The 13,316-nt window shown below is 59.1% G+C and overlaps 4 protein-coding genes across 4 annotated transcripts; all 4 read left to right on the plus strand.

Annotated features, from left to right (window-relative positions):
• Nucleotides 1–2,824: 2,824 nt before the first annotated feature.
• Nucleotides 2,825–4,330, plus strand: LINJ_34_3710 (conserved hypothetical protein; the record flags this gene model as incomplete). The annotated part of the gene is made up of 1 exon (XM_001468691.1): nt 2,825–4,330. The coding sequence occupies one exon, from the start codon at nt 2,825–2,827 to the stop codon at nt 4,328–4,330; it is 1,506 nt and encodes a 501-aa protein (XP_001468728.1).
• An 858-nt stretch (nt 4,331–5,188) lies between these two features.
• LINJ_34_3720 (conserved hypothetical protein) lies at nt 5,189–5,482 on the plus strand (the record flags this gene model as incomplete). The annotated part of the gene is made up of 1 exon (XM_001468692.1): nt 5,189–5,482. One exon carries the CDS (start codon nt 5,189–5,191, stop codon nt 5,480–5,482), a length of 294 nt encoding a protein of 97 aa, XP_001468729.1.
• Nucleotides 5,483–6,785: 1,303 nt separating this feature from the next.
• On the plus strand, nt 6,786–8,381 carry LINJ_34_3730 (conserved hypothetical protein; the record flags this gene model as incomplete). The annotated part of the gene is made up of 1 exon (XM_001468693.1): nt 6,786–8,381. One exon carries the CDS (start codon nt 6,786–6,788, stop codon nt 8,379–8,381), a length of 1,596 nt encoding a protein of 531 aa, XP_001468730.1.
• A 973-nt stretch (nt 8,382–9,354) lies between these two features.
• LINJ_34_3740 (putative expression site-associated protein 5 (ESAG5)) lies at nt 9,355–11,001 on the plus strand (the record flags this gene model as incomplete). Its single annotated transcript, XM_001468694.1, has 1 exon — nt 9,355–11,001. The coding sequence occupies one exon, from the start codon at nt 9,355–9,357 to the stop codon at nt 10,999–11,001; it is 1,647 nt and encodes a 548-aa protein (XP_001468731.1).
• Nucleotides 11,002–13,316: the final 2,315 nt, after the last annotated feature.

Genomic DNA, 13,316 nt, shown 5'->3' on the forward strand with positions numbered 1-13,316 from the left:
TTCCGTTGCGGCGCACTGCTCACTATCCGTCCTTACGGTGTTTCTTTCTGTTTGTTTTGTTGTCGGTGTTTCGCCTGTGTTTGGTGGCTGGCACGTCTCTCGCTCTCTCCACTCCTTCTGCTCGTACGGCCCGTCCACGCTGTCCCTGTGCTTTGCATCTGCGCCGCTCTGGCGCCACTTTTCGCGACTCCAGTTCCGTGCTGTGGTGCTCTGGCTACCGTGGATGCGGCCACTCGTGTCGACTTCGGAGGACGTGGGGAGGGGGACGGCATTCGCTAAGCGGATGTGGCCACGGGAGAATGCGGTGTGCTCAGACAGATGTGGACAAGAGCGAGAAGGTTGCATGCAAGGCGGCGCTTCACGGTCAGTGGGCATGAACTGTGCCGTCTGCGGCTGTTTTCTCGACGTTACCGTACCAACAGCAGCAACGCGAAGCTGTTCGTTGTACGAGGCCATGCGTTAAAGTTTGAGAGCGTGCCTTTAGGTTGTTTCGGCACCGGTCTGCGTGTAGGCATATGGCGTGCGTGTGTGTGTATGTGTGTGGGCCAGTGAGAGAGATGAAAACAGACGCGTGTGGTCGATGGATGCAATAAGAGGAGATCCCCAATCGCACGCCGGGTGCGGTGCTCACATTTTTTATGTTCCAAAGGGTTCATGGATTCCTGTAAAGCAGACGAAGAGAAGGGAGGAGCATGGCGGACGCACGATTGCGGCCGCCGCAGCGGCCCCCACGTCAGTCGAGTGGACGAAATCAGGAGAACAACATGAGTTCGCTCTCTGCTAGCGTGTTGGGGCCAGAGTTCCACGGTGGAGCCGTCTCACAATTTTCGCGTGGCTACTGCTTGTTGCCTCCTCATAACGGGCGACACCTCGCCGCAGGTGGGTTCAGGGACTGATGCCCCCCCCCCCCACACACTCTGTGTGGGGAGGGGCCGAGCAGTCTGCTGCATCTCTGCCCGATGCCGAGCCTCCCTCTGGTGGTGTCCAGGGCCCAGCACCTAGGACGTGGTGGGATCCGAGTGAGTCACCGCGACCGATGCTGGTGCTCAGGTGATGGATGACGTTGCGTCAGGAGAGACCTGCAACCGTGAACGTGCTTGTACATATTGTACAGTAGGCGGGCTGCCCGCGCGACTTGAGCGCATCTCTCACCCGGCGCTCACATTGCCCTACGGCTGTAGGGGAGCCTGAGCCACCCCGAGGGGTGTGCGCCAGACGGGCCTCTGGCATGATGGTAGCGGCTGCGAGGTGACCCCGTAGGGCGGGCAGCGTTTGAGAGGCAGAGGCCGTGCTCCTCATGACGGATGGGGCGCATTGCTGTAAGGTGCGCGTCTAGGGCTGCTTTGCACGACAGGATTGAGGCCTGTGGCTGGCCGGGGGCTGGCGTGGCGTTCGACCTCACACACTGCATGGCAGAGAACCGGGGCACGGCGTGCGAAGAGAAAGAGCCATTTGGCTGCTCTCGGAGCTGGGGAGGTCTATTGTGGCGCTCAGAGCGCACTATTCGTAGGGAATACGCTCGGCGGGTGCTGATGCAGCCTGCCTTCTTATGAGAAGAATATGTTGCAGAGGGCATCTCGGCCTCCTGATCGGACTGGGGGAGGGCGTGGAGGGTTTCCTCCTCTCCTTTGCCGCGCTCAAGTCCGCCTGAGAGCGTTTTGTGGAATCTTGCACGGATCGTTTTGTATCCCTCTTCAAGCCAATTGCAGGTCCCCGTCGCGTTGGTGTCTTGCGCCTGTGGGGGATTCACCAGTCACCTATGCGCCGATGTCGACAGCTGCCGGTGAGGCATGCGCATGCCGGCACATCTGCCTCTTTTCCAATCCTCCAGACCGACGCTCTCTCACGCACACACGCACGCTTCACTGCATCGGTGCTCTCTCCGTTTCTGTACTGGCTGCCTCTCACATCAATGGCCCTCTTCTGTGATTCCTCGTCGCGGCAACCGTCGCGGTTGAAACGGCACTGCCGATGGAATCACCCGCGGCCGCATGCGCATGCACTCCAGCAGCAGACACTCTCAGAGCGGGCAAAGAGGAGGGGCGACAGGTCGTCGGCGGCGCTATCCGTCTCCATTCGTCGCCAATTTCCATTCGTACTCTTTCAAGTTCCGTACGCACACGAACCGCGCACGCGAGCTTTGCGGAACGGGTGCGTGGGTGTGCGCTAGTCCTGTGTATGGGTGTCCGCTCGAGACATCACTGCTGCTACCCCCTTTGGCAAGTACGAGACAGTGGGACGAGAGCGAAGAGTGACTGCGCTCGCGCCGCCCTGCGAGAGTCCGTGGCCCCGAATTCGTCGAAGCGCGTTCATCTGAGAGAGACTGAGTGTTGACGAAGCCGCGCGCGGGCACTTGACCCCCTCCCTCATTTGGTGTTGGTTGTCTGTTAGCCTTCGCTGTATCGAGAAGAGTCTCTCTGTTGGTCGTCTGCCAAGTGCTCTTCGTTGGAGCACTGCCGCGCTCTCTCTCTCTCTTTCTCTGTTTTTCTTTGTGCTGCCCTGATCGAATCCCTGAGACGCGCATCATCGCTGCTATCGAACAGGTAGCGCACACACCCCGCCGCCTCTCGCACTGCAGTGGCGGGCCGCGCTCACCTTTGTCGCTCTCTTTCCTTCGCCGTGCTCAACTCCCCGTTCATGTTTGCTTGCTTGGCTTTTTCTGGGCCCTTCCCACCTAGTTCCGCGCTCTCCCTGCAACGCGAAAGTTGTGGTGACGCGCTTCGACGGATTGCCGTGCTCAGAGCGAGAAGAGAGGGGCGGGGCGCGTCTTCCTCCGTCAGATCCTCAGAGGGGGTGTGCCGCGCCTCGGCGCTTTTCGTGGTCGATGTCGCTTCCCATGCGGAGCTTTGCCATGTCCTTCAGCCGCAGGCCCCACTGCCACTCCACGGCGCTGCAGCATTACCTGGCAGTCCCGCAAACCCCGTTAGATCTGCCGGCTTTGAGTAAGCTACCTGCCCAGCCGGTAGAGAACGGCGTTGTGCATCAGATTGTGCGAGAGATGGCCATCCGCACCTCGAGGTGCTACCAATCGTTCTCCGACCCCATCATCCAGAAAACAATGCGCAAGCCAAACGTGGATCGGCTCTGGTGGGTCAAATCATATGTCCTCCGCGAGTTTAACTACTGCGTCGCGCTCCACCGCGGCCTGGAACAGTGCCCTCGACAAGGGATTTTCGACAGCTCGGCCGAAATCTGCTTTGAGCGGCACGAGTACGGCAGCTCACCCTCCCTGTTTCCGCGTCTCCGAAACACGGACAACGACAGCCTCATTTACGAGCCCGTGCAGACCTACTCCAGCAGTGACAGCGTCAGCAGTTGTGCACCTCGCGACGCCGAGGACGACACCATCTCCGCCGGCGCCCCCTCCTCAACCTCGACGTCAGCGCCTAGCACTTTTCGTCCTCTCGGGTTACTGTCAAACCCTGCCATGACGCGTGATGAGATAGAGGCTGCCTTCTCCACCTGGGATCGGGGAAAGGCGACCATGCCTCTCACTCTCGCGCTCAAAGTCCTGCGACCGTGTCAGTCGCTGCTGGACGTCATGGTGAACGAGGCGGCTATCCGCTCCGACGAGTTGAACGGGTGGTTCATTCGTTTTTGCCGCCGTCGAGTCGCGTGGCGCGTCCTTCACGAACACCTTCTGTACTTGACTCATCCGGCCGACACGCAGCAGGTCATCTCATCCGACACAGACGTGGTGGAAGTGCTGCAGCGCGCCGGCATCGCCGTTGTTGAAATTTTCTCGAGCCTCGTCGACAACGGCAGCGTGCTCTCGCTAGAGATTCATCTGGAGGAGGACAAACGTATCCTCACCCGCGTCCCCTGTGGCACGTTGGTGAGCTCCTCTACATCGCCCCTCTCGTGCCCGGCAGATTTGCCGGAGACTCGCCCGACCCCAGCCCCGTCACGGGGCATCTACTCGGTGGAAGGCCACCTGACGTACATCTTCCGCGAGGTGCTCAAGAACGCCTGTGCAGCAACACTCAAGTTGAGGCCTGATATTGACGTGCTCGTCCGATACGCCAGCGACGATACGTGGGTGGTGGTGGAGTTCGTTGACCAAGCCGGTGGAATTCACCCACAGCACTTCAAGAATATCTGGAAGTTCGGCTGGACGACGAGTGAGCACTACGAAAGCCATCTGGGCGGCTTCGGTGTCGGGCTGCCCACGTCGAAGGTGTACATGGGCATGTGGGGCGGCTCCATCGACGTTTACTCCACCCTTGGCGTCGAGACGACGGTGCGTGTGCGCTTCCCTAAAGCGCCAGTCGAGGTGCTCGTGCCTGAGTCAACCACGGCGGCCGCCGGCGTGTCGGCCGCGCCGAAATGATGGAAACGCGCTTGACTACGCACTCCTCCGTGCGTGCGCCATGGGAAGGATGAATACGTCAGTCGGGTGCATCGACGCTGAGACCTTGCACGTATGGTTAGTGGCGTTGTGCCGGGCACTCGGCAAACTCGTTTCTTACACTTCATGTTTCTCAATTGGCGGCTCTGCGCATGCATGCTCAAGGACGCAGATGTGTGGCTCGCGCGCAAGAGGATAGTAAGGAATGCAAAGATGAACGCGCCACACACGCCGAGAGATTCGCCTCGCTGAGCCGGATCGACGAGTGCTCGCTTTCCAGGAGCACGCGTCGGTGTTCACCAAACGCGGGGTCGCAAGTGTTGCTTGCATGTCCTTCGTCGCTGCCTCAATGGTTGCCGAAGACAGCGACCGTGACTCGGAGAGTCGATGAGGAGATGGGGCGAGAGAAGACTGCGGGTGGCAGAGGAGAGCCGAAGGGGGAGGGTAGACGGAGGGCGCGACTGGCATCGCCCCAAATCGCCCTCGGTGCCCTTGCGGCCCAGCGCTGTGGCGCACATGGCCGTCGCTTCGTCGTCGGTGCTTGTCTCTCTCTCTCTCTCACACCCCTCCGTCTCTTTATGCGATGCCAAACTGCACATGATGCACGCGCCCGCGTGTCGCCAATGCAACAATGTCTACACCGCTCCATCTCCTCTCTGCCATTCATGCTGGACGGACGCAGCGTGCGTGCATTGGTTGCACCTCTTGCTTCCTTGGCACGCTTGTATTGCTGAGGTCGCCCGCAGCACGTAGCTCCGTGGACCCGATTGTTTGGGTGCCTGCGAACATACATCAGCAGGTGTGAGGCTGCGCGCATGCACGCGCAAGGCAGTGGACGAAATGGAAAAAGAGCACAAGAGCATCTGCTGGCGGCCAAAGAATGCGCTCATCGAGTGCGTCGTCATGACCAAGTGCTTCCAGGAGAAGGAAAGTGTGGAGGACTGCATCGGGGCGAACGACTGCTTTCTCGAGCGTCGCAACTGGACGCTGTGCAAGATGAACGCCGTCAACCCACGGTATCGACTCCGTGGCAATCCGTACGATCTGGCCACCGAGGACCAGAAGAAGATCGAAGCGCGTAATGAGCGCATCCGACAACGTGAACTGGAGGAGGAGGGCATCTTCACCAAGTAGCGCGTTCCAAAACAAGCAAGCAGAGGAGTGTGGCTGACTCTTTCGGAATGCACCGGTCAGTGCGCGTGTGCATCTATTCTTTGGACGGATGATGCGCACTGGCACAGCTGCCAGTCGTCGCTGCTTGTGGTCTGTTTTCTTTCCTACGTGTGCCGGCCAGGCGGTCACATGCTCCTCTCCCCTCTCACCCCCTCACGGCACCCGGGGATGAGGGACTATTTCTTATTCGGTATGGCGTAGACTGCGGTTTAATGTCTCCTCTTCGGCATCGCGTCTACGGTGTTGTGTGTGCAACGTGTTTTTTTTTTCGTTGTTGTTGTTTTGCTGTTTGTCGATTCCTTTCGTTCTTCTCGTTCAAGATGCTGTCTCTCATCCATCTCGCGTCTTGTTCGCTGTTGCCGAGAGTAACTTTCATGCCCGTCTCAAAGCGCTTCAACGGTGCGCGGAGGTGTACTTCGATGTGCCTGAGGCCACCACGACTTCGGAAGCGGCGACTTTCCCCGCGGCGCTGGGACGTGGGTTGCACTGGCGGATGAACATCTGCTTCCGTGGCTGCAAGAGTGGGTGAATGAGGCGCGGTCGAGCGGTGGGTGGGCCAGGAGGACGGCCGGCGCGCATCTCTCCCTCTCTATGAGGGTGGGTGCACCCACTGGCACCGTGCTCTTCGCTCTACGCCCGCCCTCTTCCCCCACCATTTCCATCCCTTTGGTGTTGTGTTATCCACAATTCGCTCATTGCTGGTTCGTGCGTGACACCTCTTGAACTCATTTCTGTATTGCGCCCTCTCTCTCGCTTCGCGGTAGGTGTCGCGCGCCGAAGTACCAGTGTCGGTGGAGAAGGCTGCGTCGACCTACGTTGCCATCGCCTCTCCTGCAAGTTCACAGCACACACACACACACACACACATGCATGGCACATCGGCATCGACTTCTTCACCTCCTTATATATCTACCTTGTCTGAGCGAAAGCGGACGTCTCGCTCTTCGCGCTTTATCTTCGTGTAAGCTCTGCCTTCGCCGAGCGTGCAGCACAGTGAAGTAGAGACACCGACACTCACACGCGCACAGGGAGGGGGTGGAACGGCGTGCCGGTATTCGACCGCCTCCACGCCGGCTCGGCTCCCTCTTTTTCCAGGTGAATGAGCGCGGCGCTGGAACGCCGCCGCTGAGGGCGCCAAAACCACCTTCGCACCCGCTCTCTCGCACGCGTTGGCGGAAGCACAGAAGAGAGAAGGGAGTGTGCGGGGAACCGCACAAAGGGCAGGGGCATTCTCAAGCAAAGACAGGACCTGGTGACCACCACGATGAGCTTTAGTCGCCCACAGCGGTCGCCACACCGGACGCTGCGGCACTCGCGCAACGCCGCCCGGCTCACTGACCTCCATCAAGCGCGACACAGCCGAAACTGCTTTCCACGCCGTCCCTTGCGTGCTTCTCACGCCGCGCAGTGCCTCCTGCCTAGCAACCCCGACGCCGCTGCCAACGACGCGGCGATCTCCACCTCGTACTCCGTCACAGCCTACACGACAACCGCATACATAAACTGTGAGGGCGTCTCCGGCAGCGACTCCGAATACTCCGAGTACGACCTCGTCAATGAGCAGATGCAGGACTTCTTGCTTGACTCCGAGGACACATCCGACGGCGACGCCGACGTGGAGGACATCCTCGGCTTCGGGGCGGTTTTTATGGGCGGTTTAATACCTGCACGGCCGAGGGATGCTCACCAAGCACGCGCGTGGCGACGCACCACGAAGCCTAACCGCCGACGGATGGCGAAGAAGTCGGAAAGCTGCTCGTCGCTCTCGAACGCTGCACGGCCGACAGCGAGTTCAAGCACCACCATGCTGAGCGACTTGGACACTAATGTGAGGGAGGCAGTGGTGACCGGTGGGGCCGCGCAGCGGCGCGGCACCCGCAAGCAGCGACGGGCGATGGCAAGCGGTGAGCGGCGCTGGCTTGTGCCCCCTCTCTCCGCCGTCTCGGTGAAAGCCACCGATGATAGAAACGATGGACGAAGGCAGCTACCGTGGTTCACTGTCGTGTTTGATCTAGACGAGACGCTGGTCGGGGCCCGCTACGGCCCCATCCATCTGCGCCCCCACGTTGGCGAGCTCCTGCGGTCACTTCACCGGCTCCCTGTTGAGATCATTGTGTGGACTGCTGGTACGGCGCACTACGTGAATCCCATTCTTCACGCCATCGGGCAAGCCTGCGGCCGACGGCAGTGGTTCCATCACATCATTAGCCGACACAAGCGCTGGTACCGCGGTGCCAACACGTGTGTGAAGGACCTGAGGCAGCTCGGTCGTCCTCTGGACCGCCTTCTTATGGTGGAGAACAACCCCATCTCCGCCCTCCCGCAGCCCTCGCTGTGCGTGCTGCTCGAAGACTACCTGCAACCAAATGCCGCAGACGAGTCGCTGTTGGTGCTGAAGGAGTTGTTGGAGCGACTGTCGCTCCAGTACGAGAGAGAAGCACGTACCTCATTCGCGGCAAGCACTTGTGAGCAGTCGGCCGAAGAGGACTGCCGTGCGCAGCGGCACACGCGTTCGCCTAAAAACACATTAAGGGACGCGACAACAAGTCGCACCACTGCTCTGCCGTCTTCAGCTCTTCCGTCGCTAGAGCTGCTCGTCCGAGATGATGCTGCACTGCAGCTGGTCGAGTTCCGCATGGAGGACATTCTCAAGGAGGACGGTGTCTCGATGCTTCAGCGGGCGGAGATGAGGGAGCTGGTTGGGGGGGCTGATACGTTGCGGTGTCTTTGCCTTTGTTATACACCGCCGCTGCTGCCGTCATCCACCGCCGTGGCCCCACGGGGCACTGCAGCATCCGTGTCATGCGTGCCGATGGCGATGCGCAGCTACGGATCCGTCAATCCGCTACGGCCCCTGTAACGGAAACAGACGAAACGTTCAAGTGCGCTCAGCGGGACTCTCGATCACTCTGGAGCACACTCCCTCCCTTCTCCCAAAAAAAAAAAACGATGTACGCGGCGCTGCGCGATGTCCGCGACGTATGTTAGCGGCTGCAGTGCGCTTCTTTTCTGCTAAGATTTTTCGACGTCAAGCGCCACTCTTGTCCTTTTTGTGTGTCCCTGGGCTCGATGTGGGCTTGCGTCAGAGACGGCGGCGTTTTCTCCTTAAGTATTTTCTTCGTTGTTGGTACCGGTGGCAGCCGTGAACGCCTGGAGAACGAGTGTGCGGCTGCACTCTGTTTTGTTGTTTGTACGACAGCCATGAGACACGACTCACCTGAAGCAGCTGCCACCGACGGACAGGCGGGAACGCGCAGCCCATGTGCTTTCCGCACTCGCTCTTGCCAATGTGCTGGCTGCAGAGCAACGCATAGCCCTCAGTGCGGTGGGGGTCGGGGACGGGAAAGTAATGCGAGAAGGCCATGCCGTGTGCTTGCAGGACGGGGATCTCTTGCAACTCGTTGCCCTCCCGCCCTCGCCCGCCTTCTCTCTCTCTCTGGCACCCTCCACCTATACCATCCTGTCTCATCGCTCTTCTACTTGGTGGCCACTGGTGCCGCTTCCTCACAGCAGCCGTACCCTGCATATAGTGCTCCCTTCTCGCTGCTGCCGGTCACACGTGCCTGCGCACAGCTTTGCGTCTCCCTTCTCTGGCTCTACAGACGTCTCTCTATTATTTTTGTTGCCCCTCACCCTCACATGGTTTTGCTTTCCTGCAACCGAACGCTACCGCATCGAACCAGCGCATACGCAACTGCAGCCCTCCGTGTCTTTCCTTTTGTCCTCCGTCCTGGGACGACCTGTTGCGCTGTCTCTCCCGCGTCGCGCTGTACCCTTGCCGCCCTCTCTGAGAGACGTTCATCCCCCCACCGTTTTTCTGCTTTTCATCTTGTATGTCTGCTGCGTTTGCAGCCATGAAGTCTTACGGAAAGCGAGGCGGCCGCGCCGCCTGGGCCCACAAGCGCTCGCTGTGCGTGCTGTGGCTTGTATTCCTGTCCGCCAGCTGGCTTTGCTTCCGCGGAACGCAAAGCACGCACGGCGGTTGCCTGACGGATATTCGCGCCACGGCCGACAAGGGCGCCATCGGCTGTCGTTCCGCCAACGTCTCTGTGGCGGTCACGTCGACCTTCATGAACACCTTTATCAAAGCTGCTGTCATTCCCATGATCCAAAATGATAGCAACACCCTTATCGTCCCCCAGCAGGAGGTGAACCACGTCTGGGTGGACAAGATGGTGCTGCAGCATTTCAAGCTCGGTTCTCTCACCGTCAGCACAGGCGTGCCAGACGCGCAAAGCATGATGATACGCGGCACGGGACTCGGTCTCAAGGTGAACAAGTCGCGCTTCATTTTTCATTACATGGGCGTGAGGTGCAGTGGGACCTTCTGGGCGTCACTGAAGGAAACCGCTGTGGATGCGGTGATGCGTCTCACGCTTCTACCAGAGGAACGGTGGAACGTGACCTTCCCGCGTCTGGCGCTTGACTGGGGTCAGGTGGACGTCCACCACGAGTTGGACAGCGAGACATGCAGTTTAGCGCAAAAAGTGGTGGAGCTGTTTACTGGTGAGCTCGACGTTTTCGTGGTCTCAAAAGTAAAGCGAATGTTGGATGAAGAGATGCCGCGGAAGGCAGCTGATCGACTCAACGATGCCTTTGCGAGGTTTGGCATCCGCGCCATCACCCCGCCCGTGATGACAGCCAACGCGATGGCTGTGACGCTGGACTTGAACCCGCTCGATTTCGGCTGCGCGTCGACGCCTACCGCGTCAACCGTGCCTGAACTTGTGTCTCGCGACATTGCCGCACGCACCACCGCGACGAGCGTGAACAACGTTCTCTACAATGCGGTACAGGCGCAGCGTCTGCAGGTGGAGAAGCACCTATCAGCGATGTGGAACACCTCGTTGTTAGCGGATCTTTTCCCTGAGGTGTACCGTGCGTGCCCGGGATGCAGATTGTACACTCTCGCACAGGCAACAAAGGCACCTATAATCGATGTGCTGCGCGACGGTGAAGTCTCAGTGGATGTCCACGACCTCATTCTCGGGGTCTATGTGCAGCCAAACTCCTCCGAGCATTCCTCGGCCTTATCTTCTCTCATTACAGAAAAGCAGCTCAGACCGAGGGCAGGCTTCTCCGCCGCCTACCGGTTCTTTGAAAGGAAAAAGAGGATCTCTTCCCAGTACCACCGTAAAGCATTTCCAGTGCTGGCGATCGGGTGCTCCGCCGCATCCGGTGTCCGCAACATCAGTGCCAGCACAGGTCACTCGATCAGCTACGAGCTACTTCCGGTGCGCGACGTTGCTGTGAAGGTGATGGCGTCTAACATTGGTGATGTCAGCACGAAAGACCTGGAGAAACTCATCACCAAAGTGTGGAACGACTTCGCCGCACCGCTGGCCAACAGTGCGTCCCCGCTGAAGCTGCCGTTCTTTTTCCAGGAGGCTGTGCTGAAGGTCGGACCCGACATCATCGAGGGCGGCGTGAATGTCAGCCTCAAGGAAGAGTTTTTGCAGGCCGTTTTGTCGACCCTGTAGGCCGATCACGGAATGAAGAGTAATGGACGGCTGGAAAGCGTGGAGGTCGGGGTGGGGGTCCTCCAACTGGTGCAACCGCACGTGTACGTCGCCGCGAACCAAGAAGACGGAAGCGGTTGATTGAAGACGACGTGCACGACTTCTCCGTCTTTGCGGCTTCGCTGTTTCCTCTTTATTTTCCTCGGGCTGGCGGCGTTTGGTGTTTCTGACGGATTTATACCTCTCTCTCTCTCGTTGTCTTATGCGCGCCGCTTGGGCGCATCTCGTCCTGCCCTCATCCCTTTCCTCGTATGCCTTCGCGTCTGTCTCGTTTGCGTGGGCGACTTGAACCGGGAAAAGGTGGCTTACTTTCTTCATGGGCGCCGAGTGGCATCGCCGTCACTCCCTCCCATCTTTCACTGAACCATTCACTGCTTGTTTGTGTGTGTGCTTTCTTCCGCTCTACAATCCCTTCCCCACCCCTGTAGTGGTGTAGCCGTCGCCATTGTTGTATGTAAAGTGCTTTATCTGTTCTGTGAGGAACTTTCTCTGCGCTGTATTCGTGTGCTTCTCCCTCTCTCGTTGTTCATCTCTGACGTTCTCCCTGCTGTCTTCTCCTCTGCCGTATTTCTGTTTGTTTTTATTCAACCTCCAGAAAGCTGTCCGACAGAACATGAATGCGCGAGTTGCCGTCAACGAGGACATGCCCTGGCTGTTGGCTGGAGAAGGAGCGAGGAGAGAGACGGACCAGAGGACCCCTCTTCAATGCATCCATCTTGTCCCTGTCGTGCGTGGCGCTCGACTCCGTCTGCTTTGTTTTCTGCCATGTTTGTGCTCTCCCTCACAGACACACACACACACTCACTGCTGTTGTTCCGCCCGTCCCATTGGTGATGTGTGAGGCGCTTGATGTCCCTTCAATCCCTTTTTCTTTTTTTTTTTTGCTCGCACGCTCTCTCTCCCTCCATCCCCGATGCCAGGGTGAGGCCGACGCCTCTGTGCGTGCTATCTCTCGTTGTTCAGTACTCCGCTGTCTGTGTGGGAAGAGCCGAGCAGCCCACCCCGCCCACCCCTTCTCTGCCCAATGCCGAACCACTTCTTGTGGTGTCGGTGGTCAAGTACCGACGGCGTAGGGAAGCCAGAGCGACCGGCGTCAGTGAACACATCTGTGCTATCCCTGTGACAGGCACAATGTCAGCGTGACTCGAGCGCATCTCTCACCTTTTCCTCGCTGCCCAGTGGTGTGGGGAGCCTGGGCCACCCCGGGGGAGAAGCCTTACCAGGTGTTGACCGGCATGATGTGAGAGCGGCTGTGAGGCGACCTGCGCAGAGGGTGGGTGGGCAGAGCTTGAGGCAGGGGCCGCGCTCAGCTAACTGAGTCGGCGCGTTGCTGCAACGCGTGTGTGTCTGCTGCCGCATTGCACCACGTGATGTGCCCCCGTGAGACAGGGCGGGAGTGGTGTGGAGTTCACCACATGCTCTGTGCCAGGAAGTGGACGCGTTGGAGAACGAGGAAACAAGCTCTCTTCGTGTCCTCGTGCGCCTCGCTGCGGCATCGACTCACCACAGCGGCAGGACATTCATCTACACCCGGCTTTTTTTTGTTCACTAAAGGTGAGGGGGAGAGAGAAGGCAGCAACTGCACGCCGTCCGCTATTCCGGATCGTCTCATGCGGACGCCGATGTATTGGCGCCAACTCTCGCCGGCATCAAAGCATGCGCTTGATCGCAAGACATCATTGTCGGCGAAAACCACGGCGTGCTGAAAATACTCCATCCCCAAAGAAGAGACACGAGAGACGACAAGGAGAAAAGGTGGGAATATTTGATTCGAGCAACAACGACATCAGCGGATCATGCTCTTGAGCGCGCGCTTTCCCACCAACGCAGGCATGCGCGTGGCGAGGCGTGACGCTCCCGCCACCCCTCGCTCGATATTTTTTCTCTTGTCGCGGTGCAGCGGGGGCGGTTGGCGTCCCGACCTAACGCGCAAAATCGAGAGGGACTTGCAAAAGGGTCAGCGTTGATGGCCGTCTCTGTTGACGTCGCTGTCAGCACATACGACCGTGCAGCACCGCGTGGGTGTGAGCCCCCACGCACTACACCTCGTCGCCTTCTGTTGCGCGTGCGCCTCTTTTGGCCCAAAGTCTCTCTCGCTCTCGCAAACACGCCTCTTCTTCGTCTTTATCCTTCTGTCGACCCCGTGGGTTTTATGCAACGGCTATCACGGGTCTTGTGCCTGCGTATTCTATGGGCTCAAACTCCCGTGCGTTTTTCCTTTCGGCACTGTTGTGTGCTGTAACCTGTCCCTCGTACGCCGCGCATCGCCTGCAAGT

The sequence above is a fragment of the Leishmania infantum genome, chromosome 34 (genome assembly GCF_000002875.2).
Source record: "Leishmania infantum JPCM5 genome chromosome 34".
Lineage (NCBI taxonomy): Eukaryota > Euglenozoa > Kinetoplastea > Trypanosomatida > Trypanosomatidae > Leishmania > Leishmania infantum.